This window comes from Eumetopias jubatus, unplaced genomic scaffold (assembly GCF_037043125.1).
Source record: "Eumetopias jubatus isolate StellerSeaLion01/CBP00866 unplaced genomic scaffold, mEumJub1_p1.0 scaffold_13, whole genome shotgun sequence".
Classification (NCBI taxonomy): Eukaryota; Metazoa; Chordata; class Mammalia; order Carnivora; family Otariidae; genus Eumetopias; species Eumetopias jubatus.
In genome coordinates this window covers 51031861-51059830 of record NW_028274819.1, presented here as the reverse complement: position 1 = coordinate 51059830, position 27970 = coordinate 51031861, and the positions used below count along the sequence as shown (strand labels likewise).

Below are 27970 nucleotides of genomic sequence, written 5' to 3'. Positions count from 1 at the left end.
CTGTGGATAGCTTGGATAGCACCAGTGAAGAGCTGCTGACCGGACACTGGGCAGGGGTCCAGTAAGTTTTCACTGAGTGAAGGAATGAATTCATGGTCTGGCCTCCCCATTACTCCTTCCCCCCTCTGCACCCACAGCACTTCCCCAGCACCCCTTCTCTTTCATATAGCCCCCTACCATCTGACCCTCTCCTGTCTTCAGAATCCAAGCTGGATAGCATCAGGAAGGACATTCTTACACATGTGCAGAATGAGTGCTGGACCCTCAGTCAGCAACTAATAACAGAGCTCACGGACTTCATAGAGGTCTTCCAAACCATCAACTCAGACATTCATACTATTGCACGGTGCTCCCAGAAGGTAAGCTCTTCCCGCCTTTCCTTCCCAGCTTATCCAGGGGCCTATCTTGCTTACATGCTCAGCACATTCTTCTTCAGGTCTCTGGTGAGTTCCCAGTGGGGCTTGATGCTTTTAAACTAGGCTCACGTATGTGATCTGCCCTTACTAACTCTCACCCTGTTCTCATGGCCCTCAGTTTCCTCATGTCAGTAAGAGACCGTGGCAAGATGAGAGCCAAGGTCCTGCTTTCAGAGACAGTTCTGCTCTCTGTGACAGTCAGCTAGGGATCTATTGCCCTGTCAACAGGGTCATGATTTGGTGGGGGCGGAGCTGTGCTGTCTTCACAGAGACCTGGGTCAGATGGGATCTGATCCCATGGTACCCCTGATCCCAGTTGGGTTAATGGTGGCTGCTGGGGTCTGGAGCCTCTAGAAGGTGGGAGTGCCCCTCAGGGATGAGCCCAGACTGGTGCGCAGGGTTGTGGGGGTGCTGATTTCATGCTGTGACCCCTGCAGTTGAACGAGGCCAATGAGCAGTACAACACGCTGGAGGAGCGAATGGAATACATACGGTCACTCCATGAACTCATCTGGAACCACTTTAGCCTCTTTAGTGCTGAGAACGAGGCACTGGACATCTCGGTGAGAAGGCAATTCCCAAAGTCACGCATGCCTCCTGGCCCCCCTCCCTGCCACGCGCTTCTGCTTGACCATGCTCTGTCCCACAGCTCCTGGATGTGTGGGAAGCATTTCAATTTGAGAAAAGCCAGGCCTCAGAGTTCCTGCTCAGCAAGCAGCATGCCATCGTGCCCAAGCTACAGCAGCTGATAGATGCATCACTGGTGGAGCTGGAAGGCCTGATTGGCAAGGCCCTCTCTGGCCCCTTCATGGACCCTGCGCAAGAGCAGAGGAGCACTGAGCGCCAGCTCATATCCCTGGAGCGTCAGTTCCAGAACACAGCCAGCCACCTCAGTGAGCTGCACCATGCCTATGCCACCTTCACTGGTACTGAGGATCCCTGCCCACCACACCATCCTGTGATAGACCCTGCAACTGAGATAAGGGTCCTGTGTCCTGAGTGTCCCTAAGCAAGTCTCGGGAATCACATAGCTTCCTTTTAGTCTCTTTTATAAATGAAAATGGCAGGATAAAATCTTGCATTGGCTATGTCAAGGGTTGTGCTCAGGGTGGGGAGACAGGGGGCTCACAGGAAGTCACAGGAAAGCAAATAGGTGAATGTTCCATTAGTATGCGTTGGGATTAGAGGGCTGAAAGCCTGTGCAGGAGAAATGTAAAGGTGCCCTCCTTGTAATTCTTAGCCTATTCAAACCAGTTCCAGGCTGCGGGGCCCAGATAAAAACAGGTCTTGATAAGCCATAGCCACTGCTCCCAGCCAATGTGGTGTAGACGGGCAGCTGCTGTGGGTCTCCCTGACCTGTAGGCTGAGACCAGCAGAACTATTGAGCCCTCTGTACAATGGTGCAGCTAGGCTGGTTCCCTTCTGCACATAAAGAACTTTGTGGGCTCAAGTTTCTTTTCTCAGGTGCAGTCACTTCTATTGGTTACTTTTATCCCCTGGAAGGTCACATTGCTTCTGAGTTGCCTCTTGGCCAACTACCAACTATTACCAATTCTGCCTGTGGGCATCCCCAGTCCCAGGGCCATTGGGCCAGATGTAAGGTGGAGGACACCCTGGATCTTCCTCAACCAAGAACTTTTTCTTTGGCCAAGTATGGAGAGACCCTTGTCCCATACTCTAACTAACATAGACCACAGAGTTTGAACTTTCCTCTAGGGATTGGGGATGTTTGTGGAAAAGAGAGTGGGGACCCATGCCCTGTGATGCTAGGCCAAAGAAACCCCACAGCACTGCTTTTAGCTCCTTCTTCCATCCCTGGCTCTTCACCAGACTCCCAGTGTTTGTTAAAAGAATCCAGGATCTTAGAGCTAGATTATTAATACTATTCTTTATTGTTCATTACATATCTTATATTTTACTCAATACTTTTGACATTTGCTTGGTTTTATAACCACGTTAACAACTATTTTGACATCTAAGGTTTACTGGTTTTGTTTACCCACTACCATTTCTTTTTTAAGACTTTATTTATTTGACAGAGACACAGCGAGAAAGGGAACACAAGCAGGAGGAGTGGGGGAGGGAGAAGCAGACTTCCCGCGGAGCAGGGAGCCTGATGTGGGGCTCGATGCGGGGCTCAATCCCAGGACCCTGGGATCATGACCTGAGCCAAAGGCGACACTTAACGACTGAGCTACCCACTACCATTTTATTTAAATTGAAGTATAGTCGACAACGAATGTTACAGTAGTTTCAGATGTATACATAGTGATTCGACAAATGATTCCATATATTCTACTGTGTGGACCACAAGTGTAGCTACCATCTGTCCCCATATAATTCTATTACAGTACTGTTGACTATACCCCTATGCTGTCTGTTTCATCCCAGTGACTTCTTCATTCCATAACGAGAGCTATGTCCCCCTCCCCTTCACCCATTGTGCCCAATCCCCACCCCCCCCCTGGCAAATCTGCGTTCTCTGTATTTAGGGGTCTGTTTCTGCTTTTTGTTTATTCTTTTTTTTTTTTTTTTTTTTAGATTCCATATATAAGTGAAATTGTATGGAATTTGTCTTTGTCTGACTTATTTCACTTAGCATAATACCCTCTAGGTCCATCCGTGTTGTCACACTACCATTTTTAGAAATACTACATCTTTTCATTATTTTCATTCTTTCCTTAAATGGCTATAATACTTCTTTGAGTACTTTGAGTATTTATTTTTTCTAAGAAGGGAGTTAGAGATGTTGAAATTTCTAAGCTCTTTATACCTAGAATGACTTTATAATGTCCTTACATCACAGCTTGGCTAAATACTGAATTCTGAATCCACAAAATTTTTTCCCCAAACTTAGGCTATTGCATCACTGCCTTCTGATAGTTGGCATTGTGGGCAAATTTGATACCAATCTAATTTTTTTTCCTGGATAGGTAATCTGTTTGTCAGTTATTTGATAATGGCTCTTATATTTGCTCTGGTCTCCTTTCAGAATTCATACTTATATTTTGGATTTTCTGGACCCCTTCTCCATTTCTTTTATCTTCCTCATGAGTCATTCCTTCATACTGAATCCTGGAGAAATACCATGAGCTTGTCTTATAAACTTCCACTCTCTGTAATTTCCATTGCATTTTAAAATGCGCACACATATTGTATGTGTATGCATGCTTATGTGCACATATATACGTATGCAAGTATATGTGTATATAAACCTGAGTATTTCTTGGTTGCTAAGATCATTCCCTACCAGGGCTCCTCAGAGAGTGGATGATTCCAGGGCTATCACAGAGTAGGTACAAGATGAGCCTAGAATATTTTTTTAACCCAGAAAGTAAGAGAGTAATAAATTCCTTTAATAAGTGATGGCAGCATGTCACAAGGACACAGAAGGGATGCCACTGGCCAAAACTGGGACAATCTGAGCACCAAAGTACAAAGTAAACTATTGGAAAAATAGGAATTGATTATCCACACTAATAATAAATAGATAAATAAATCAGTGAGGGAGAAATGAGGACTTGCACTTATAGTAGAATGCCAAGAGTCAACTGGAGAAAATCTGGAGGGAAAAATCATCATTTTGCAAACATTCTAATAAATATTGGATCAGGTAAGGATCATTAGTGGATGTCAAATCTGGGGGCAAATTTGATGAGGAGTAGAACATTTGCACAGTCTTAGAGATTCTCCTACAGAGATTACTTATTAATTGCAAGGGAGGGAAAAAAAACACCTTAGCAATTATTTAGTAGAGAAATTGGGCAACATTTTGACCAGGTGATCAAAGATTAACATCACCAATGAGGGACAGATGGACATCATGTACCTCCAGACATGGTACCCAGAGGACACAATACCTATTCAGTAGTCCAGCTGAAAATGAATAACTTCAGTCATGAAAGTCATACAAACACAACATGAACTTTCTGTTAACAAAAAATGGGAGAAGGGGTCAGGATACTTCAAAAATGTCTGTTAGAATAAAGGCTGTGAGGAATGTTCTAGATTAAAAGAAGTTAAAGGGACATGACAAGTAAATGTGGTACTTGATCCTGGGCTGGATGCTGTACTTGAGGGGGAAAAATGCTATATAGGACATTATTAGGTCAACTGACAACACTGGAACACAGACAGTAGATTAAAGAATTCTATCAATGTAATATATGAAGTTGATCACTGTACTATAGTTATAAAAGAGAATATCCCTGTTCTTAGGAGATACACATTTGAGTTTGGGGATAATAAGGCCATGAAATAGGTAATTTGCCCTTCAATAGTTCAGAAAAGAATTATGTGCTTGTGTCTACATATGCCCATACGCACACAGAGCGTGGAAAAACAACTGATAAAGAAAACACATAAAATGTTAACAAAAAGTGAATCTCAAGAAATGGTATATAGATATTCTTGTTACCGCTTTTGCTTGCAATTTTAAAAGATTTGAAATCACAGGGCGCCTGAGTAGCTCAGTTGGTTAAGGGTCCAACTCTTGATTTTGGCTTGGGTCGTGATCTCTGGGTTATTGAGATTGACCCCCTCATCGGCCTCTGCACTCAGTGTGGAGTTTGCTTATGATTCTCTCCCTCTCCCACTCCCCCTCCCCATCTCCGCCTGCGTGTGTGCTCTCTCTTAAAAAAAAAAAACCAAAAACGTGAAATCACTTCCAAATAAAGTTTTAAAATGCAGTGGAATTAACTGAGTAGATACCACAGCAAATGTCTGTCAGAGGATATTTGCTGTTAATCCTCAAGTTTGTCTTTCTCTTCTCATGTGTCTGGAGATATAATGCCTGTTCTTTCTTAGAGAGGAAGTTCCTCATTTGTCCAATATTTGATGTTGAGACAACTGCTACCAAAGATTATATGAGTCTGTAGCCAGATCTTTTGAGTTCAGACAAAGAAAGATTGGAAGAGTTTAAATTCACTATCATTTTTTGGGGGGGCGAGATCAGATGAGAGCTCTGATAGCCTGATAGTGATTCTAAGCCTTTCAGTATTCTGCTCTCCATGATGGATGATGTTTACACATGTAAGATGCCTAATTCCCAGCATCTGGGCTTTATTTTATCACTTTTTCTCTCACTCAAGAAAGTAAACTGGAATTCAAATGAATGAGAATGACAATTTTACTGCAATATCCTTAAATCTGGTCTGATAGCTTTTAATTGCAAATCTCAGGACTATAATAATATTTATTATTTTTAAAGATTTATTTATTTGAGAGAGGGACCATGCACACACGCATGCGTAGCAGGGAGGGGCTGGGGGAGAGAAACCTCAAGCAGACTCCCCACTGAGCATGGAGCTGATGTGGGGCTCTCTCTCACTACCCATGAGATCATGACCTGAGCTGAAACCAAGAGTTGGACAACCAACTGAGCCACCCAGGTGCCCCCTCAGTACTATAATTAATATTAATTGCAAATTACTTTTGCCACCTATCTCGCAACCGAATATAAATTATTGGTCAAGAACTAATGCAGCAGGGGGCGCCTGGGTGGCTCAGTCGTTAAGCTTCTGCCTTCAGCTCAGGTCATGATCCTAGGGTCCTGGGATCCAGCCCTGCATAGGGCTCCCTGCTCAGTGGGAAACCTGCTTCTCCCTCTCCCACTCCCCCCTACTTGTGTTCCCTCTCTTGCTGTGTCTCTCTCTGGCAAATAAATAAAATAAAATCTTTAAAAAAAAAAAAAAGAACTAATGCAGCAGCTTATGAGATGAAGGGAGGGAATGATGACCAGAAGTACACGAAATAGGAAGCATCCCCATTTACATTTTACGGCCTTCTCTATGGGCCCGATCTTTATCATATGCATCTCAGTGGATTTGTCCATCTGTCTAACAGATATTTGTTGAGTGCCTATACTGTGCATGGGGCTTGCAGTATATCAGTGGACAAATCACAGACCTCCTGCCCTCACAGGCCCAATATTGTAGCTGGGAGAGAAAGACAACAAATTATAAACATAAAATATAACCAAATTATGGAGTATTTTAGAAAGTGAGAAGTGGCCCAGGGAAAAGAAGAGAGCAGGTAAGTAAGAGGTGTCGGGGACGGCAGAGAGGGTAGCAGTTTGTAACAGCTCAGGCTACATGGGCCTTGTGCAGAAGGACCTGAATTTGGTGAGGGAGTGAGGTATATGGTTCTCTGAGGGGAGAGAGTTCCGGAAGAATGACCGCCAGTCAGAAGCCCTCAGCAGGAGAGAGCATGCCTGGTGCATCCGAGCAACAGGAAAAACTGTCCCTTGGATGGTCCCCACCTACATCGTACTGAACAGTTTTGGCTCCCCCAGCCCTGGCACTTTCAGACCTTTGTTTCTGCCATTACGGGCTCTTGACTGACCATTCCCCACCACGCCCCTCCCTGCTCCCCGCCCCAAGCCCAGGCCTCATCCTGCTCTATCCCACAGGGGACGAGAGTCCTGTGCCCTTGCCAGTCTGCGGGACCCGTCCGATTGTGCTGCAGCAGCGCATCTGGCACCTGTACCGGGTCATCTCTGAGAACATCAGCGAATGGAAGTGCATAGCTTTTGCCAAGGTTCTGACACCCTCCCTCGGAGCTCCTGCCTGAGTGTGGAGAGTCTGCCGGGCGTGGGGGAAGGGTCTCCAGCTGACGATGAACCTTTGTCGCTCCAGTTCAGCATGACTATGGCGCAGGAGAAGACAGACGGCTGGCTGACCGAGGCAGCCCGGATGAGTACAAGCCTGGGGCTGCACAGCCCAGTCCTGCAGTGCTGCGTGCGCATCCTGGAGGAGTTTCGCAGCTACCTGCCATTACTGACCAAGATGGGCAGCCTCCCGCTGCAGAGCTTCCAAGCCCTTCTCAGAGGTGTGTTTCGGGTAGAGTCGGGGGAGGGGAAGGAAAGGGCATGGGGATTAGAACGATGTGACAACTCGGTTCCCTGCTACTCCTACAGGCAACACCTTTCCTCCCTGGGTTGCTCCCTGCCTTGCTCCCACAGGGACCAACATTTCTAACCTCCTGCACCATCATGTGGGTCCTCTCTGCTGACTTGGGCTAGACTTAGGCTCGAGTCTTAGCTGTGGGCTCTGTGCTGTGCTCTGGACCCTATGTTCTGAGTTCTTGGTCTGTGTTGTGCTTTCAGATCTGCTCTCTGGGGGCTGGGCTGGGCTGGGCTCAGGGCTGCAGATCTGGGGCTCTGGGATATGGGCCGGGCTCTGCCGTACACTGGGTGTGGCTCCTTGTCCCCTCTACCTCCAGCCTTAGGGCTAGACAGTCTCCACAACATGGAACTCCTAACACTGGGCCAGCTGCTCACTTGTCCGCTGCTGGATTTTGCAGATCGAATCAATCAGGTGGGGCCCTCCAGAGAGAAGGAGTTGGTCCAAACCCAGGACCTATTTGCTAAGCTGCAATAGATCCAGTTAAGTCCCAGCAACCCCTCACAACAGGGGGTCGTAGATACTGGCTTGTGGGTGGGAAGGTGGGAAGTTGAGTTTGCTGTCCTGCCTGGAGGGTGTGGGGGTCTGATGGGTGGTTTCAGACTCCGAGAGTATGCCCCACTCCCAAAGTTGTGAGCACACAAGATAGCAGATGTCCCTCAACACCTGCCCCGTTCCAACATGAACTGATTAAGGTAGTGTCCTCAGCTGAAACCTTGCAAAAGAGTGGGTTTCAAGGCAGCAGTTTTAGGTCAGTCTGAGCCAAATGGTTCTACTCTCGATCTCTGACACTTCCACTCCCCTGAGCCCTGGCCCTCGGGTCCCAGCTTCAAGGGTATCCCCTGAGCCGTCACCCAGTGCTGGTCCCTGAGACCCAGCTGTTCCAGATCTGGCAGGGTGAAAACGAACGAATCCATGCCCAAGAAACCCTACGGCGGCTGCATCGGGTCTGGGAGGCACGCCAGCTTCGCCTCATCAACTTCATCCTGCATGTGCCCTATGAGCCCCCAGCCTTGGAGCGCTCCAAGAAGCAAGTGATCCGCAGCCCCCAGTGGGAGGTGGTGGCCAAGGATAGCGGAACCTTCATCCTTTCAGGTGAGACCCAGCCCTTGCAGCCCAGTGATAGGCCGCTGCCAGGGGCCACATTCGTCCACCATGTCCACCAAGCCCTGTGGGATCCAGCTTCTCCAGCCAGGGCCCCATCCTTACTGGACAGGAGGAGACATCAGTCTGTCCTGAGACAGTGTCTTTCATGTAGCTCCTATTAAGTCTTAATCTTGGGAGCTCCCTCCTCCTGCCCAGTGCCTGCCTCTTCAGCAAAGGTCCTTCCCTTTCTGGGTGTACTAAGAAATCCCTCACAGTCATGTCTCTCCATTTTCCAGTGCTCTTTCCTCTAGATTGCATCCTGCTGTCTGATCTTTTGCCCCACTCATTTCCTCTTTTGTCGTTCCTACATCAAAGCTACCTGCCTTCTCTGAGCCAAACACAGGAGACGTGGGGGTTCACAGACAGAAGTCCTGTCCCTCAGGAGCTCCCAGTCCAGTGAGAGAGGACAGTAGAATAGAGATGAGTGCATGGTGGAGAACCTAACTGAGGGCAGTAGAATCTCAGAAAGAGGACCAGCTTCAAAGGACGGGGGAGAGTCAGAGGAATCTTCTCTTCTTATAGGCAAAGGCCTCCTGCTGACCCCTGAAGGAGTAGGAGTTTGCCAAACTTACAGGGAGAGAAGAGCATGTCAGGCAGAGGGAACAGCATGTGTATAGGCCCTGAGATGGCTTAGTTAGGGAATTGCCAGTAGGAGAGAAATTCTCTTATCTAACCCACTTGAAACCCAACTGGCAAACTCAAAGTTAGTTAAATAGGAAGATCATAAAATATGATGAATATATGGCTTAAGATTTTTACTTAGCTTAAAACATATAAACATACATTGATTTACTAACCTTTTAGCCAAAGGACAAGAGCTTTACTTTGATTTGTCGTTGACTGATAGAAGTTCCTCATCACCTTTCCTGCATTAATGCATTGTCCGCCGTTTCCGCTTTCAATTTCTGTAAAGTTGGGCAGTGACATGAAGACGCTTGTGAAGTTGCTGGAGTCCAGAATTTTTCTAGATTTTTATTATAATTTCCCAAGTTCTAAAAATTGACTGGCCTATACCTAATTTAATGTCATGTTTTTATCAACTCATCTTTACTGAAGGCTTTCTATAGTTTCTGTAGAACCAGCAACTCTTTCCCCACCCATATTTCAGTGGTTAACATAATATTAGATCAAATTCTGTACTTAAGATTATAACCCACATGAACAGGCTTGCAGACACATTCTGACTATAGGTGAGCATACTTTTCACCTAGTGGAAGAAGACATGTTTGGGTCTTCTAGAGAATAGCTTGAGAACTGTGTGTTTCAGTGTAATTTGGGTAATAGTCATCCCTGCCCTTGCCCCATCTGACTGCCAGCTCAGCTGAGCTGGAACCCACTCTTCCTTAGATTACAGCAGCCTGCAGGATTCTATCCAGGAAAGTCTTCAGGTGTTGTTCAAGATCCTGGCCATCCAAAAGTCAGGAGACTTAAACAAAGTAGCTTTGGAGTGGGTAACCGTCATGCATAGCCTAAGTGAGTGCCAGCTTCTAGCTGGGTGAATGGGTGGGACCTGAGGTGGGACGGCCTGGAGGGATGGGGTAAGAGGTGGGGTTGGGGTTGGGGGGAAGATCAGAAGGACAGAGTGAGGACCCCCTTCAGAGCCACTTCTTGGGCTGAGGTGACCAAGTGAAAGTTTACTCACAGCGAAAGTTTGCTGTCTTCCAAGCAAGATCCCTGGGTCCTGCGGAGTGTTTTGGAGTGGGGCACCCTGAGAGGTCAGGACCAGCTGGACCCCCTCATAGAAGCTAAAACCCTAGTCTCCATCCAGTGTTCCTCTGGCTGCTCACACAGGTGCCCTGCTAGAGGTGTGGGTGACTTTCCAGCAGCAGTGGATTTTTCTGAATAAAGTTCTGCACGAGATGAAGATCGAGTTTCCTAGTCCTGACCTGGTAGGAAAAAAGGGTGAGGCAGGTGGACAAGGGCTACCGTGCTGTGGGGCTCAGGTGGGGAGGGAGAGCTGCCCTCACTTTTACCCCCTCTCTCACCGCAGAACTCCCGGTTCAAGGCCATGGATGATCAGTATCGGACCCTGATGCAGATCTCTGTAGATGACCCCCTGGTTCTGTCACTTATAGTGCCCAGTGTCAAGCGGAGCCCTCATTTCCAAGGCCAGCAGCTGCAGCAGCTGCTGCAAGCAGCCTCCGTGGAGCTGGAGGGCATCACTATGGCTCTGAAGAGCGTGCTCTATAGGGTGTGTGTTCATTTCCCCCGCCTCTTCTTCCTCAGCGATAGTGAGCTGGTGGCCCTGCTGGCTGCCCCACTGGAGTCCTGTGAGGCCCAGCTGTGGGTACGACGCTGCTTTCCTCATGTGCACTCTGTGAGATTCATGTCCAGCCCACCTGACGAACGCATGGATGACCGGGAGGCAAGCCCCAACACATCGACTCAGGTGGAGGCCCTGGCAGTGCTGGGGGCAGGCGGGGAGGAGGTGAAGCTGCAGAGGTCTGTTCCCCTGCATCCAGATCTCCCCAAGTGGCTGGCCTCCCTGGAGAAGTGCTTGCGTTTGTCACTGGTGCACAAGTTGCAGGGCTGTGTGGCTTCCCGCCTTGCTCTGGGCCCATCGCTGGATGAGGCCTTCAAGCAGCTGCCCCAGAAAGACCAGCTTCCCCCACAGCTGTTTGCACACCACTGGCTCCACCTAGTCCAGGCCTTCCCATGGCAGTGTGTGCTGGTGGCTGAGGAGGTGGTGTGGCGGGCGGAGGTGGAGGAGGCTTTGCTTGGGGGGAGGACCTCAGCCATGGTTCCCGTGCATGTGTGCAAGCTCGAGACACTGGTGCATTTTATACAGGCCCAGAGGGCCTCCCAGGGCAAGCAGCCCCTGGCTTCTGTCCGCCAGACCAGCCTGCTCAGTGCCCTGCTGGTCATGGCAGTGACTCACCGGGATATAGCACAGCTGCTGCAGGAGCACCAGGTCAGCGATCTGACAGATTTCCACTGGGCTCGCCAACTCAAATACCACCTGGGTTCACCTCACATCATCCCCCAAAGCCCCCTGCAGAGTCTCAAGACGACTGCATCCGCTGCGACTTCTCCGTCGCCAGCTGCATGCTGGGTAGATGTGCTAGGCCGGTCCTTCCTGTACAATTATGAGTACCTGGGTCCCAGACTGGGGTCTCTGCCCAGCCTGCTGCCTGAGCGGCCAGCCCTGGTACTGCTGCTGGCCCTGGAGGAGGTGGCCTGTGGGACTCTGCTGGGCCCGGAGGGAGTAGGCAAGGCAGCCACAGTGAAGAGCCTGGCACGGGCCCTGGGGCGCCAGCTGGTGACGATGCCTTGCCTGCCTCAGATAGAGGCCCAGAGCCTAAGCAACTACCTGCATGGAGCCTTGCAGGGCGGTGCCTGGTTGCTGTTGGAAGCCGCCCAGCGCCTGCCCCCTGGCTTGCTCTCCGCCCTGGGCCGGCGCCTGGCCGACCTGCACCACCTCTACGCCCCGCTGTACCAGGAGGCCTCCCGCAGCACCAGCACCATGGACCCCACGCAACCCCAGCTCCTCGGCAGTGGCTTCTTTGAGAAACAACACGTATACATGCGCCTTGGCTATGGCTCTCTCCTGACGCTGCGCTCCCTGAGCCCTGCCGTGCCTGCCAACCTGCGCTTGCTGCTGCGGCCTGTGGCCTTGACGCTGCCTGACCTGCAGCAAGTGGCAGAGCTGACGCTGCTGGGTGCAGGGATGCGGGATGCCGTCCGCATGGCTTCCTGCCTATCGAGATTCTTCGCCCTGGAGCTCGAGCTGGTGTCTGCGCCCCTGCCCTGCCGCTTGGCCCTGCTCCAGCACGTACTGGAAGACATGATACAGGATTTAAATGAGACCAAGGAGGAGCCCAAGTCCCAGCAGCCCCACAGCCTGGCTGTGACCGAAGAGGCTGCCCTACTGCGTGCCCTGCTACGCTCACCGCTGTTCAGCATCCTCACTGGTATCCGCCTGCACAACCTCCAAGAGCTGCTCTGTGGGCTCTTCCCTAATGCCAGGCAGGTGTTGGCACAGCCTGTGGCCCACGCACCGAGGAAGCCACTGCTGGTGGAGGAACTGCAGCAGATGGGCATCCATCCCAGCCCTGACAGTTTGGGATCCCTGGAGCAGCTGAGCCAGGCTCTGGGCCGGGCTCTGGGTGTTTTGCTCCTGGGCCCTGCCGGCAGTGGCAAGACCACTTGTTGGCACAGCTTATTTAAGATCCAGAATCGGCTGGCGGCCAGGGAGGACGCCTCAACCCAGGGCTGCCAGCCGGTGGAGATCACGCACCTGTACCCCAATGTCCTCAGCCCCCAGGAGTTCCTGGGATGGTTAGAGGGCCCCTGCTGGCACCACGGCGTCTTCCCTAGGCTGCTGCGTGCAGCCAGTCCGGGTAAGAGTGTGGTCCCAAAGCGGCCACCACAGGAATCAGTGGGGACCCAGCACTGGATAATATGTGATGGAGTCGCCAGTGCGGCTTGGCTGGACTCCATCACCTGCCTCCTGAAAGACGCCCCCCAGCTCAGCCTCCCCAACGGTCAGCAGATAGCACGACCCCCAGGTACTTTTCTCCTGATGGAGGTGGGAGATGCAACAGGCATGTCCCCCACAGTGGTGAGCCAGTGTGCCCTGGTCTGGTGTGGTGGGGAGCAGACGTGGCAGGGGATGCTTAGTGTCCTGATGGCAGCCCTGCCCCACGAGTACCGCCTACAGCAACACACGGTCACCGAGCTCAACCACCTGGCCAAAGTGCTGGTGCCGGCGACATTCCAGTTCCTCACCCGCCAGGGCGCCAGATCTCTGCTGCACGTACACGGGCAGCAGGCCGCTTGCCCAGGTGTGGCTGAAGTCACCAGCCTGGCCCGTATCTTACGCTGTCTGCTGGACCCCTACCTGCGCATAGATGAGGGGCAGAAGGCACATATCTCAGGTGAAGGGAAGGGAAAGGGAAGGGATGGTTTGGAGATGAGGGGCCTTGAGGAGAGCTGACAGAGAGCTGGTGCCTGGAGCATGGGTTCTTCGGTGGGCTTGGGCCAGGGACCGAAAGTGGACCGTGACAGCCAATCTCTACTCTCTCCCCACCCCACCCCCCACTTTTTCCTACCCGGGCTCCTATTCTGGCCATGGGGACCTTTGTAGAAGACCTCAGCTTTAGCGATCCTGTGGCCCAAAGCTTCAAGTCCTCAAAAAGCAGCTCTCTGAACCGGTCCCAGGTTGACAGTGATGATGTACCTAATCAGTGCAAGGAACATTTGCTGGCTGTCAGCAGCTTTCTTTTTGCATTGATCTGGGGCTTTGGAGCCCACCTTCCCTCCAGGTATCTGCAGGGGCAGGGCTGGGGGGGTGATGCAGAGGGCTGAGATGGACTGGCGCATGGAAGTTAAAAACCCAGGTGACATCACTGTCGGTGGTGGTTGGGGGTGGAATGTGTGTCACAAATGGTACTGTTGTAACCATCTGACGCTTTTGCCCGTACACCCATCTGAACAGGCTCTGGCCCCTCTTTGATACCTTCTTGAGGGGTTCTATTAGTTGCCTCTCCAACTATCCTGAGCCACCGCCTTCAGCCTTGGTGTTTGATCTACATGTATGCCCTGATAATGGGACACTGGTCCCCTTCACTGGCCATTACCTGGGCAGCTGCATCAGGGGAACTCTGGGCAACTTCCACCCTTCTCCTCAGGTGTGAGGACAGTGGGGCAGCAGCTGGGGTTGGGGCTCAAGGAGATATCCTGGGGGAGTCCACGTTCTCGGCCCAGCTAAGGCCCACTTGCTCCCGTTCTTTGATACGTTCTTACAATCAGGGGAATATGTGAAGTGTTCTGCGAGTGCAGCTCTAAGCCGAGACCCCTAGACTTTGCTTTCAGCTAAATTACTCTCCTAAACTGGCGCTGCCCCAGTAAAGCCCTGCTCCTGTCCCACAGACTGAACGGCTCTTGTATGTGGTGGACCTGCTTCTGTCAGAGGGACACCCAGTGCTGCTGGCTGGAGAGGCGGCAACCGGGAAGTCCACCTTTGTGGAGGTGCTCGTGGAGCCCCAGCATCCGTATGTGTGCAGCCCCATCCACCCTGCCTTCACTCCCATCCACCTTCGCCAGCTGCTGTGTCGAGGGGTCCAGGGCCAAGCACAAGCTGCCCCGTGGCCTGGGCAGCACCTGGATTCTAAAGGCTCCCTCCTTTTCCTGCTGGAGGATCTGCACCTGGCCGCTTCTGGTAAGGAGCTGGGTGTAGGGAAGGAAGGAGTCATTGTGATCTCTTAAGGCTGTAAAATCCCTAATAATATTTACTGACTCCCAATTAGACACCTACAGACCAAATCTCAGCATCCCATTCTTCATATCTGCTCATATCTGCTCATTGTACATATGCTCCCCGAACAATCCCACCCTCTCTGTGTTTGCTGCTAAATCTTCATCCCTAGGTCAGGCTTTTCTTCTAAGCCCTGTTTATCCAACTCCTTACTGTGTATCTCTACCTTGTTGTCCCATTGGCACTTCAGACTCAACTCATCATCTTACTGCTAAAACCTGCTCCTGTCCTCTAAGTAACTAGTACAACCATCCATCCAGTCACTTAAGCTAGAAATCATGTTGGCATCTCCCCCTTTCTTACCAAAGTCCATTCACTGTGTCTCTCAATTTGGCATTCTAAATATCTCTCAAATCTTTCCCCTTATTTCCATTCCATCTTCCCTGGTTCAGACAGTCATTACCCGGACCGTTGGGAATGCTCTTGCAAGGCCCCTCGCGGTGAGGCTTTCTTCTCCAGGTTCTTACACTCTGCACTCTAACTGGACTCAACTATGTACAGGCATTCAATAAGTCAAGCTTCCTCTAGCCTCTGGGATTGCTGTCCTCTCTGCCTTCCCTACTCTATTTATCTGGCTAAGTCCTTGTTCTTTACAAATAATCTTAGTCAATATCTTCTTCAGGAAACCCGAGTCTCCTGGCTAGGTTAGATACTCACCTCATGTTCTGTACAAAAGTCTGTGACAACCATGGTTTTATGATTATATGTTCACTTGTTGATCCTTCCACTACACTCTGAGCTTCATGAGAAGAGAGATTTGTCTTACTCATTTTGATAGACTCAACAGGAAGCAAGTGCTCAGTAAGAGTTAGTAGAAGCAAAGATTAGAAAGGAAAGGAGGATTTGTGGTAAAAGTTTGGAATATTGAAGTTTAAAGTTTCTAAAGTGGTGTGCTTCTAGATGGTGACAGGTTTGAATATGGCCATGGAAATGGGCAGAAATGGAGTCAGGGAAGTCAGTGGACTAAAGCATTAGCTGGATTGTCCAGTTAGACATTGAAGTCTTTTATGGGATGTAGAAAACTGGAATCAGGTGGTATACAATTTATTGAGGGCTATGTTCTGCACGTTTTATCTAGGTCATCTTTAGTGTTTATAAGAGCCCATTAAGGTGGAGATTTGTTGGGGTACCTAGGTGGCTCAGATGGTTAAGCGTCTGCTTTTGGCTCAGGTCCTGATCTCTAGGTCCTAGGATCGAGCCCCCATGGGGCTCCCTGGTCGGCGGGGAGTCTGCATTTCCCTCTCCCTCTGCCTTTCCCCTTGCTCGTGCTCTATCTCTCTCTCAAATGAATAAATAAAATCTTAAAAAAAGATGAAGATTTGTTATGATCATTTTAAAGATGAAGAAACTGAAAGATTTTATAACTTGCCCAAGATACTCTAGCCAGTAAGTGTCAGAACCAAGATTAAAATTTAAGTCTGTGTAGCACCAAAACCTGTAATTTTCTACAACTCTATTATTTGGGCCTTTCAGTGAATTTGCACAAGTAATTTGTATTGTCAGTGGAGAATAGAAAGAGTAAATTCAGATCTGTGAATAGCAACTGAGAAGAGATTTCAACAGGAAGGTTGAAAACATTGCAAGTAGTGTTGTGGAGTGAAGTGTATTACAGCCGGCGGCATAAAAGATATCCCAGGGTGACAGCCACTAAACATCTAGTATAAAATAAAAAATTAATAAATGTACAATAAAACAAAAAACTGTGACCCACTATCTAGAAAAAACAGTCAATAAAAACTGACCTTGAAATGGTCTAGAAGTTGAATCTAGCAAATATTTATAGCAGCTATTATAGCTATTATAAAAGTCCTCAGGTACTTAAAGGAAAATATGACCTGAACGAATGAACACATAGGTAATCTCTGCAAAGAAATGGAAACTTCTAAAAATAACTAAACAGAAATTTTAGAAGTGGAAAATACAGTAACCGACATGAAAAATTCACTGTATGGCTTAATAGCAGATTGGAGCTAGCAAAAGAAAGTCAGTGAATCCTGAAGAACAAAAAAATATTGAATATGAATAGAGCTACACACACACACACACACACACACACACACACACACACACACACACACAACTGGAGTTCCATAAGGAAAGGAGAGAGAATAGGGCAGAAAAAAAAACCTGTGAGGAAATAATGATCAGAACTTCCCCAAATTTCTTGGAAAATATTGACTTTTCAGATATAGAAAGCTCAGTTATCCCCAAGTAAAATAATAAAAAGAAAACCATACCTAGGCACATCATAGTCAAACAGCTGAAAATCAAAGAAAGAAAAATCTTGAAAGTGGTCAGAGAAAAGATGAAACATGTTATGTACAGATGAACAGTGTTAAGAGTGATGGTTAACTTCCCCTCAGAAATGACAGAATCCAGAGGATGGTGGAACAACATCTTTAAAGGACTAAAAGGTGGCGATGGGGGAACCTGTCATCTTAGAATTCTCTATAAAGATACCCTTCATAAATGAGGATGAAATAAAAGTATTTCAGATGCATGAAAGCTGAGAAGATTTACTGTCACTAGAAGTGCTCTGTAAGAAATGCTAAAAGGGGGGTGCCTGGGTGGCTCAGTCGTTAAGCGTCTGCCTTGGCTCAGGTCATGGTCCCAGGGTCCTGGGATCGATTCCCGCATCAGGCTCCCTGCTCAGCGGGAAGCCTGCTTCTCCCTCTCCCACTCCCCCTGCTTGTGTTCCTGCTCTATTTCTCTCTCTGTCAAATAAATAAATGAAATCTTTAGGAAAAAAACAGAAATGCTAAAAGGGATACCTGGGCGGCTCAGTCAGTTAAACGGCCGACTCTTGATTTCGGCTCAGGTCATGATCTCAGGCTCTTGTAAGATCAAGGCCTGCGATGGGCTCCACGCTGGGCAGGGAACCTGCTTAAGATTCTCTCTCTCCCTCTGAACTGCATGCCCACCCCCCTACCCTGGCTCCCTGCCCCTCGTGCTCTCTCTCTCTCTTAAAAAAAAAAAAAAAAATGCCTAGGGCGCCTGGGTGGCTCAGTTGGTTGGGCGACTTCCTTCCACTCAGGTCATGATCCTGGAGTCCCGGGATCGAGTTCCGCATCGGGCTCCCTGCTCAGCGAGGAGCCTGCTTCTCCCTCTGACTCTTTTCCCTCTCGTGATCTCTCTCTCTCATTCTCTCAAATAAATAAATAAAATCTTTAAAAAAAATGCCTAAAAGATGTTCTTCAGGTAGAAGGGAAATAGTATCATATGGAAACTCAGATCTACAGAAAAGAATGAAGAGCACCAGAAATGGTAAATATGTGGGTGCATATAAATAACTATCCTTTTCATCTCTTAATTTCCTTAAAACAAAGTCAACAGTTTAAAAATAAAGTAATAACATTTTTTTCCAAATTTTTATTTAAATTCCAGTTAGTTAACTTACAGTGCAATATTGGTTTCAGGAGTAAAATTCAGTGATCCATTACTTACATACAACACCTAGTGCGCAACACAAGTGCCCTCCTCAATACCCATCACCCATCTAGCCCATCCCCCACCCACCTCCCTCCATCAATGCTCAGGTCTTTATCTTGAAGAGTCTCTTATGGTTTGCTTCCCTTTCTTTCCCCCTCCCCATATGTTCATCTGTTATTTGCAATTATGTGGATGGAGCTAGAATGTACTGTGCTAAGCAAAATACATCAGAGAAAAACAATATCATATGATTTTACTCATATGTGAAATTTAAGTAATAACATTTCTAGATGGAGTTGGTAATGTAGACAGAGGTAGAAAATAAATTGGGACACTAGTAAAAGGATAGGGTAGGGAGCAGGGAGTAAAAATTATACTATTGTAAGGTTCTTACATTCGTGCAATATGAAATAGGAAGTGGGAAAGGTCAGGTATGAAGTGTGAAGTGGCATGATATTACTTAAAAGTATTGAATCATTAGGGAGGCATAATATTACCCTGGAAAAATCACTAAATAGGGGCGCCTGGGTGGCTCAGTCTTTTAAGTGTCTGCCTTCGGCTCAGGTCATGATCCCAGGGTCCTGGGATCGAGCCCCGCATTGAGCTCCCTGCTCTTTGGGAAGCCTGCTTCTCCCTCTCCCACTCCCTCTGCTTGTATTCCCTCTCTCACTGTGTCTCTCTCTGTCAAATAAATAAATAAAATCTTTTAAAAAATCACTAAATAATAATAGCAAAGAATATAATTTAAAATATATAATATTTTAAATATAAAAATACTTAGGTTTTATAAAAGGAAGCAGAAAATGAGCAATAGAGAAATTAAAAATAAAATAAATAGAGAAATTAAAAATAAAAGAGAAAATTAGAAGACAAATGATAGTATGATGGACTTTAAACCAACAATATGAATAATGACATTAAATGTAAAGTCCTAAGCACTCCAAAAAGTCCTTCAAGACAAAGGGTATTACCAGAGATAGAGAACTGGACATCTCCTACTTAAAAGATTTAATTAATCAAAAAGACATCGAAGTTCTAAATGCGAACGCATCTGAAACAGCTTCAAAATATACAAAGAATAAAGTGGATAGAAATGAGAAAGAAATAGCAGGTACAAAAATCATAGTAGGAGATTTAACACTCCTCTCAATAATTGCTAGAACAGGAGAGAGGAAATAAGGATATAGATCTACATAACACTATCAACTGTATGTACATTTACAGAACGTCGTACCCACCAACTGCAAAATGCATTTTCCTTTCAAGAGTACATGGAACATTCTCCAAGATAGATGATATGCTGGGCTATAAAATAAGTCTCAACAAATTTCAAAGGATTAAAATTTATAGAATATTTTCTCTGACTACAACAATAAAACTCAGTAACATTAATATACCTAGAAAATTCTCAAATTCTTTGAAATTAAACAACACACTTCTAGGGGTGCCTGGGTGCCATAGTCAGCTAAGCGTCTGGTTCTTGATTTCGGCTCAGGTCATGATCTCAGGGTCATGAGATCGAGCCCCGCGTCAGGCTCTGTGCTGGGCATGGAGCCTGCTTAAGATCCTCTCTCTCCCTCTTCCTCTGCCCCTCCTCACCCCCCACTCTCACACTCTCTAAAAAATAAAATAAAATAAAGTAAAATAAAATAAAATAATTAAATTAAATTAAAAACACACTTCTAAATAACTCATGCAATCCAAGAAATCACAGGGTAAATTAGAAAATATTTTGAACTGAATAATAATGAAAAAAAAAACGTTATCAAAATCTGTGGGAGGGTGCGCCTGGTGGCTCAGTGGGTGAAGCTTCTGTCTTCGGCTCAGGTCACGATCCCAGGGTCCTGGGATCGAGTCCCGCATTGGGCTCCTTGCTCAGCGGGGAGCCTGCTTCTCCCTCTGCCTGCCACTCCCCCTCTCGGGCTCACTTTCTGTCAAATACATAAATAAAATCTTAAAAAAAAAAATCTGTGGGATGTAGCTTAAGCAGTATATCCCCAGAATGCAAAGGTGACTCAACATTCAAAAATCAGTGTAATTCATGACGTTAACAGAATGAGAAAAAGTTTAAGATCATCACAATAGATAAAGCACTTGAAAAAATTCAACTCTGTTCATGGTAACACTCAGCAAACTAGGAATAGAAGGGAACTTTCACAGTTTGATGAAAGGCATCTATTAAAACCTATAGCTAACTATATACTTAATGGTGAAATATCGAACACTTTCAAAGATCAGTCACAAGGCAACAATGTCCACTTTCACTGCTTCTATTCAATATTCCACCAGAGACCCACATCAGTGCAATAAGAAAAAGAAATAAAGCCTTTAAAATTGGAAAAGACAAAGTAATACTGTCTCTGCTGACATATAATATGATTTTCTACCTAGAGAATCCTAAGGAATCCACAACAACAACAACAACAAACAAACCCTACAAAACTGCTAGAATAAATAAGTGAATTTAATTTAGCAGGGTCGGGGTGCCTGGGTGGTTCAGTCAATTAAGCGTCTGCCTTCGGCTCAGGTCATGATCCCGGGGTCCTGGGATCAAGCCCCGTGTAGGGCTTCCCTGTTCAGCAGAGAGTCTGCTCTTTTCCCTCTGCCTCTCCCCTTCACTTGTGTGCTCTCTCTCTTTCTCAAATAAATAAAATCTTTAAAAAAAAATTTAGCAGGGTCGTAGGATACATAGTCAATCTATTGAAATCGTTAGTATTTCTATATCCTAGTAACGAGCAAAAGTTTTAAATATAGTTAAAATATCATCTGAAAGCTTAAAATATATTTAGGAATAAACTTAATTAGAGATGTACACTGAAAATTACTACATATTGCTGAGATAAAGGAAATTTAAATTAATGGAGAGATATACTATGTTCATGGGTCAAAGGAGTCAATATCATTAAGGTGCTCATTCTTCCCAAATTGATCTGTAGATTTAATGCAATGCCAATCTAAATCTGAGCACACTTTTTTTTTTTGTAGAAAATGACAGGATTGATAAACTCATTCTGAGACTTAACGGAAACGCAAAAGGTCTAGAAGAGCCAAAACGACTTTTAAAAGAAGAACAAAGTGGAAGGGCTTACACTAGTTATTTCAAGGCTTCCTATACAGCTATAGTAATCAAGAGAGTAGGGTACTGGTATAAGGACATGGATACAGACAGACTAATGGAACAAAATAGAGCATCTGATATATGATCATATATGGTCAATTGGTTTTCAACAATTGTGCCAAGATAATTCAAAAGGGGAAAGGATAGTCCTTTCAAGGAATGGAGTTGAAACAACTACACATCTGTGTGGCGGAAAAGGGAACCGTAAATCCTACCCCATGACATACACAAAAATTAATTATAAATCAATTCAAGACCTAAATGTAAAAGCTAAAACTATAAAACTTTACAAAAAAATGTTAGAGAAAAATCTGTGTGACCTTGGTTAGATGCAATGATTTCTTAAATAGGACACAAAAGTTGGATTTTAGGAAAATTAAGAACCTATGCCCTTCAAAAGACACTGTTAAGAAAATGAAAAAAATGGGCCATACACAGAAATATGATACACATATCTGACAAAGGACTTATGCCCAGAATACATAAAAAAGCTCTTACAACTCAATAAGAAAACAAACTCCATTTTTTAAAAAATGGATAAAAGAATAGATACTTCACAAAGGAAAGATTTGTGAGTGGCCAGAGCACATGTAGCAGTATTATTCTGCAGAGTCAAAACCTGGAAACAACCTAAATGCCCATCAGTGTGTCAGTGGATCTACAGTTCTGGTATTTTTATACTGGAATACTACTCTTCCAATAAAATGCAACACATTGATGCACACAAAATATGGGTGAATCCCAGAATCATGCTGAGTAAGAGAAGCCAGAAATGGCAAACTACATACTATATGATTCCCTAAAAGCTCTAGAACAGGCAAAGCTATGGGGCACCTGGGTGGCTCAGCATCCAACTCTTGGTTTCGGCCCGGGGCGTGGTCTTGGGGTCATGGGATCGAGCCCCACGTCAGGCTCTGGGCTCAGCTTGGCGCAGAGTTGGCTTGGGATTCTCCCTCTCCCTCTGCTCCAACCCCCGCTTGTGCTCACTCTCTAAAATAAGTAAAATCTTAAAAAAAAAAAAAAGAACATTCAAAGCTAATCGATAGTGATAGAAATCAGATCAGATGGAAGTTCCTGGGACAATGTGGTAGGGGGACTGACTGCAAAGGATCATGAGGGAACTTTCTGAGATGATGAAAATGTTCTAAATATCACTGGGGTAGCAGTTACATAGGTGTATACATTCGTCAAAACTCACTGAACTAAATGTGTACATTTTATTTTATATAAGTCATATCTTAACATTGACTTTACAGAAAAGCACATGTGTTAACTCCTCTCTCTGTGTGATGGTTGCGCTTTCCCCCTCTTGTGGTCAGATCAGGTTTCCATCCATCTCAGCTTCCAAACCTTCCTACTGTTAACGAATAATTGGTCACAGAGGTGGGATTTGCGGGGAGAAGAAAGAAGAAATTATTTACGTGTAGGGAGAGTGTGGGGGAGAGAGATCAATTTACTCAGACATGACCGAGTCCCAACGCATCAGGTGTACAAAATTCCTTTAGAACCCTGTGTGCGCCAGAAGTAAAGCCAGTGATGCAGGGACAGGAAGAAGAGAGTGATACTGTCATGTGCACCCCTGCATGTCCTCACTGTTGGTCTTCACGTCCCACAGACCCAGAGAAGAGCTGCCAGCCAGTGTTGGAGACTCTGCGCCAGGCCATAGATGGCACGGTGTACTCCCACAGCACCTTGGAATTGCAGACGCTGCAGCCTGTGGTCAACTTCCTGGCCACGGCCACAGTACCAGGCTTCTGTGAGCGCCCAATGTGCCCACGCCTCTTTCGACTCTTCACAGTGCTGGCCCTGGGGAGTGTGACCCAGGCCATGCTGCTGAGCAGGCACACACCGAGCATCCAGGCCTGGCTTGAGCGCTTTCCCTCTGTGGAACGGGCGGGGGTTCTAGCAAAAGCCCTGGTCCGGGCTTCGGTGGAGGCCTGGGAGGCCGTGGGCAACTGCTTTCTGCCTTCCCCCCTCCACCCACATTACCGCTTCTCCCTGCACTCTGTGAGCCAACTACTGGGCAGCTTGCAGCTGCTGCCCACCAGGATGGGCTCCCGGGGCTTTTTGGACTGTCCTAGCCATCAGGAGCACTTACGCCGGGTGTCAGGCTTGCGTGGCACCCGCCTGACAATTATGGTGGCCATGCGCAACATGGTGCGTCTCTGGTTGCACGAGGCTCAGAGAACCTTTTGTGACCGGCTGGACAGCCCTAGGGAACGCTCTTACTGTGCCAAGCTGCTCCTAGAAGTAGCTCAGAGTGTCTTCTGCTGTGGGCCAGCACCCCAGAATGGGGGCAAGGGCTCTGAGGGGGAGGAGGAGGGGGAGGAGGAGAGGGTGCCTGAAGTGGAATCCGAAGGGGAGCTGGCCCAGTGGGAGGACTTAAGCAACAGCGGCAGTGAGACAGAGGAGGAGGAGGACCCTTATGGCCTGCAGGTCACCACCAGCTCACCCGCCCGTGATTCGGGTCTAGCACCTTCCATAGCACCAGTAAGGAGGGAAACCATAGAAAGCCTAAGTCCGAACATAAGCCAGGAAGAGGGCACAAAGGCTTCTGGCTACAAACTCCAGTTAAACAGAAGCAAGAATAGGTGGCAGAAAACCTCCCGGATGGACATGGCCTCACCCCTTCTGCTACCAGTGCTACTACTCCGCCCCCAGGAAAAGCCCTCAGACCTGGTCTTCAGTCAGGAGCTGATACTGGGGTCCAACTCTGAGAGCCCCAGCCTGTACCTGGAACGGCAGTGGGAGAGCCTGGAGGAGCAGCTGTCCACCGCAGCTGCTCAGCTAAAGCTGAGCGCCCACCTTGCCCGGTGCCACTCCATGGCCAAGCACGTGGCCCGCCTGGTCCGGGTGCTGGCCAGGCCCCGGCAGCATGGCCTGTTGCTCTCAAGGGCTCTGGGTACTGGGCGCCGTACGGCCATCACTCTGGCAGCTAGCATCTGCCAGGCCCGCCTCTTCCATCTGCCGTCTGGTGAAGAGGACGCCGTCCTCCGGTGCCTACGGGAGGCCAGTTGGCATGCTGGCGTGTTAGGCCAGCCGGTGGCCCTGCTGGTGCCCAAGGGTGTGGGTCTTACCACCCTTCGTCGTCTGCTGGCCCTGGCAACCTTGGGCAGTTTCCCTGACCAGTATACAGAGGCAGATCTGGACAGCATTGAAGAACATCTCCCCAGGGAGAACCTTAGTGTCAAGCAGAACAGCAAGAAGGAAACGCTGTTGCAGAGGTGAGGCCAAGAGCCCCATGGGAGGGGCTGCTCTGCTCTTGCTCTATGCTGGCCAAGAGGCCAAAAAGAAATCTAAGCGCTGCTGTGAGGGTTCAGAAGATGAGGGCTAAGGGGTCAGGTTTGGGACTAGGGCCTAGATGGGCAAACAGGGATCAAGGGGAGGATGGTATCTGAGCCCCTGGCCCGCAGGTTCTATCAGCAAGTCTGCAACCACCTGCATATGTTCATCCTGCTCGGAGATGACCAGACCCACAGACAGCTGCCCTCCACCCTTTTCCTGAGGCTTCTTCAACTGGCCATTGCTAGCATTGACCGCTATGAACCCTGGGACCAAGACTCCCTGATCAGTGTGGTCCGGTACTACCTGGAAAGTGCTCAGAATCCATCCATTGATGATGGTGAGCCCTTTCTACCTGTTCTCACTACTCCTCTCAACCAGGTGTTAGTGAGGACTCAGGTCAGTCTCTCTCTCTCTCTCTTTCTCTCCCTAGAACCTAGTGATCCCCTTCACCTTTTCTGCCTTCCTTCCTGAATCAGAAGAGGGTCCCTTTTCTTTCCCATTCTCCTATAAACTCACAAGCTAAAGTCATGCCCATTTCAGACTCCTTGAAGTGCCCAGACCTCCAGGCGTCAATTCCCAGGGTGGCCAAAGCCATGGCTCTCATTCACCTTTCGGCTGTCAGCTACTATGGACACCTATGCCCTGAGTTACCACTCGTCACCCCCAAGACTTTCCTAGACTTTCTGGATGCCTTCATGCTGCTGCAGCAACAGATAACTCTGCAGATTAAGAACAAGTTCCAGCGGTGAGTGCTCCCATTTCCTGCACTGCACCTCCTTCTGCTTCCTTGGGCCCACTTTATTGGTACATCGTATCTCCAGGATCCAGAATGCCTTAGAAAATCTGAGAATGCTGATCGAGAAGCACAATGCCTACACCAACTTTGTCTTCAACTTGGAACAGCTGCTGAAAGTCTCCCGCAAGGTAAAGGGGGAGAAGATTATGAGGTATGCACAGTAGGGCAAAGCAGGAGCCCACAGGGGGCTTTGGAGGAACCAACCAGAGTGAACCTTAGTTCTTATCTCCGGAGAATACCCCTTTCCCCAGGGGATCTCTTTAATCCCTGCTGCCTCCTCCTCTAGAGTTCAGGCTCAAAGTTCCCCATGGCACAGCTGAGACCAGGCTGATTCTTCTAAACACAGGAAACCCCAGTGTCTGCTTCTGCTGTCCTTAGTATGTACTTCGACTATGGGAAGTCCAGTATACTGTCCAAGATCTGAATAGATTCCCATCAGGGATGAGGCAGAGATTATATTCTCACGGTTGCTTCTACTCTTACCCCTTCTTCTGGATTCTCTATCCTGGCTCATTGGCACACCTCTTACGGCCATCCTCCTTTCCCACACAGCTTTGTCCCTGTACCCTCTTCCTTCCACAAAAGCACCAACTACACAAGGCTCACATGTACACTGGGGAAATGTGGATGGGTGATGGCAGCAGGGCAATTTACATTTTTAGACCAGAACCAGAAAGAGATTGGAATGGTACACTAGACCTAACTGTTCTGAACTTCTTTAGTCACCCTCCTCTACAGGGTATCTCCCAGTCACCAGCTCTTCTCCTCACCTCTCCCGGTGCCCACTTCATAGTGTTATTCAGTGCTCCATCTTTCCTTTAGAGCTCGTCCAATATAATTCTCATGTAACAGGAGAGAATTTTTCTAGTCCAAATCTAAATTCCATTTTGTTTTTAATAAGAGGAATTCTGAAATAGCTTTTCTTTTTCTTCCTGCTACACAAGGCTTTGGTGAAGGTTCAGGGATAACTTCAGAGAAGTAAACTAGTGGTCAACCCACACACAGACAAATGCTTCCCCTCTACTGGGCTCTCAGGCCATAAGCTCCCAATGCCTAGCCTGTCTCTTTTGATGGGTGCCTCAGGGCTATCACCCAGTGCTGCACAACTCTAGTAGGAGTATGTATTCCATTGTAGCTACATGCATGGTTGTCACCATGTTCTCTGTAAATGATGCTCCCTAGAGTTCTCACAGTACTGATGCCCTCCTACCATCCACCACCAAGGATCACTAGCTTAGATGAAACCTCAAGACTCATTGAGATTTAAAAAAAAAGTTCACAGAGGGACAGGAATGGCCTCTCCCATGTTTTCCAAACTCCAGTTTCTTGTCTTGGGTCCTGCCATTTCCCAAGATTATTAATACCAGGAATTATTAATCTGGTTTAAAGGTGCTATTATTCTTTGGTTCCTGAGTCAGTTATAACAAAGGACAACATAAGAAGCCCAAAATCTGGATAAGAGATATTCATAGTGGAGGCGCCTGGTTGGCTCAGTCTGAAGAGCATGTGACTCTTGATCTCAGGGTTGTCAGTTCAAGCCCTGTGCTGGGTGTAGAGATTACTTAAAAATAAAGTCTTAAAAAAAGAGACAGAGAGAGAGAGATGTTCACAGTGTCAGAGGCATTCAGTGTCAGATCTCTTGGCCATTCATTCAACAACCATAATAGTGTGTACTTCTTTCAGAGTTCCCCACCCCAGGAAATGGCATCACCATCCACTTAGTTAAGCCAAATCCCAGGAGTCATTCTGGAGCCCTCTGTCTCTCTTCTCTCTCATATTCAGCTGGTTCATTTATTCATTACTGTACTCTACAAAAATTAATTGAACTCCACTCTTTTTGTCCACCCACTCATTAATATTTATGTCCATGTCTACATCTATGTCTACATCTAGATCTAGGTCAATGGAATCCTTGTTACAACTTTTTGAGGCGGCTGTCCTTCTTCCCATCTTACAGATGAGAAAACTAAGATCCAGAGAAGTTAGGATGAGGATTAAATAAGATCGCACATGGACAGCATTTGAAAGTCCTGGTACATAGTAAGAGCTCAATAAATGATAGCTCCTCCGAATAAGAAAGATAAGGTACCATCCTTGCCCTCCATGGTGCCTAGTTTACTGGAACATATAGACTCATCCAGGCAATTACAAGACAGTGTGTTATGACAGAGAAAGTCCATGGTGCTCTGAAGTATCAAGACTTTTCTAGAGAAAGCAAAGTGCCACAATGAGTTATTGTGTAGAACATGGCAAGCACTAAAAAACATTCCTTAAATATGGAAACGAATGAAGTGTACAACGTTGATACCTGGAGGTTAGCTAAGATCTGGGTGGGGAGGGTGTCACAGGCTGAAGTAAAAGCATGGGCAGAGGCCCAGAGGCGAGAGAATGTGTGCCACGTTGGAGGAGCTGAAAGTCAGGAATGGCTGGAGAGTGGGGTGCTGGGGGAGGAGAGATATGAGGTTGGAAAGTGGAGTCGAGGCCTCCTGGGCACGGAGGGCTCATAAACCAACTGGGAGAGTGGGGAGTGTTTGGGAACATGAGGATGATGGTCTTTGGCTGCAGCAAGGAGAGCGGAGTAGAGCAAACTGAGACAGCAGTGAGGAAGCATGGGCCCAGGCA

At 47.5% G+C, this 27970-nt stretch overlaps 1 protein-coding gene across 1 annotated transcript in view; it reads left to right on the top strand.

Moving 5' to 3' along the window:
• DNHD1 (dynein heavy chain domain 1) overlaps positions 1 to 27970 on the top strand; it is an 81544-nt gene that overhangs the window by 40429 nt on the left and 13145 nt on the right. The window contains exons 12-28 of the mRNA XM_088017501.1: positions 202 to 359; positions 854 to 979; positions 1066 to 1342; positions 6826 to 6953; positions 7052 to 7244; positions 7638 to 7732; positions 8206 to 8413; positions 9812 to 9937; positions 10256 to 10353; positions 10455 to 13341; positions 13551 to 13728; positions 13902 to 14094; positions 14336 to 14624; positions 22883 to 24491; positions 24681 to 24889; positions 25093 to 25297; positions 25374 to 25476. Coding sequence (XP_087873627.1) covers positions 202 to 359; positions 854 to 979; positions 1066 to 1342; positions 6826 to 6953; positions 7052 to 7244; positions 7638 to 7732; positions 8206 to 8413; positions 9812 to 9937; positions 10256 to 10353; positions 10455 to 13341; positions 13551 to 13728; positions 13902 to 14094; positions 14336 to 14624; positions 22883 to 24491; positions 24681 to 24889; positions 25093 to 25297; positions 25374 to 25476 — 7082 coding nt within the window. The remainder of the gene's footprint in view (positions 1 to 201; positions 360 to 853; positions 980 to 1065; positions 1343 to 6825; positions 6954 to 7051; positions 7245 to 7637; positions 7733 to 8205; positions 8414 to 9811; positions 9938 to 10255; positions 10354 to 10454; positions 13342 to 13550; positions 13729 to 13901; positions 14095 to 14335; positions 14625 to 22882; positions 24492 to 24680; positions 24890 to 25092; positions 25298 to 25373; positions 25477 to 27970) is intronic.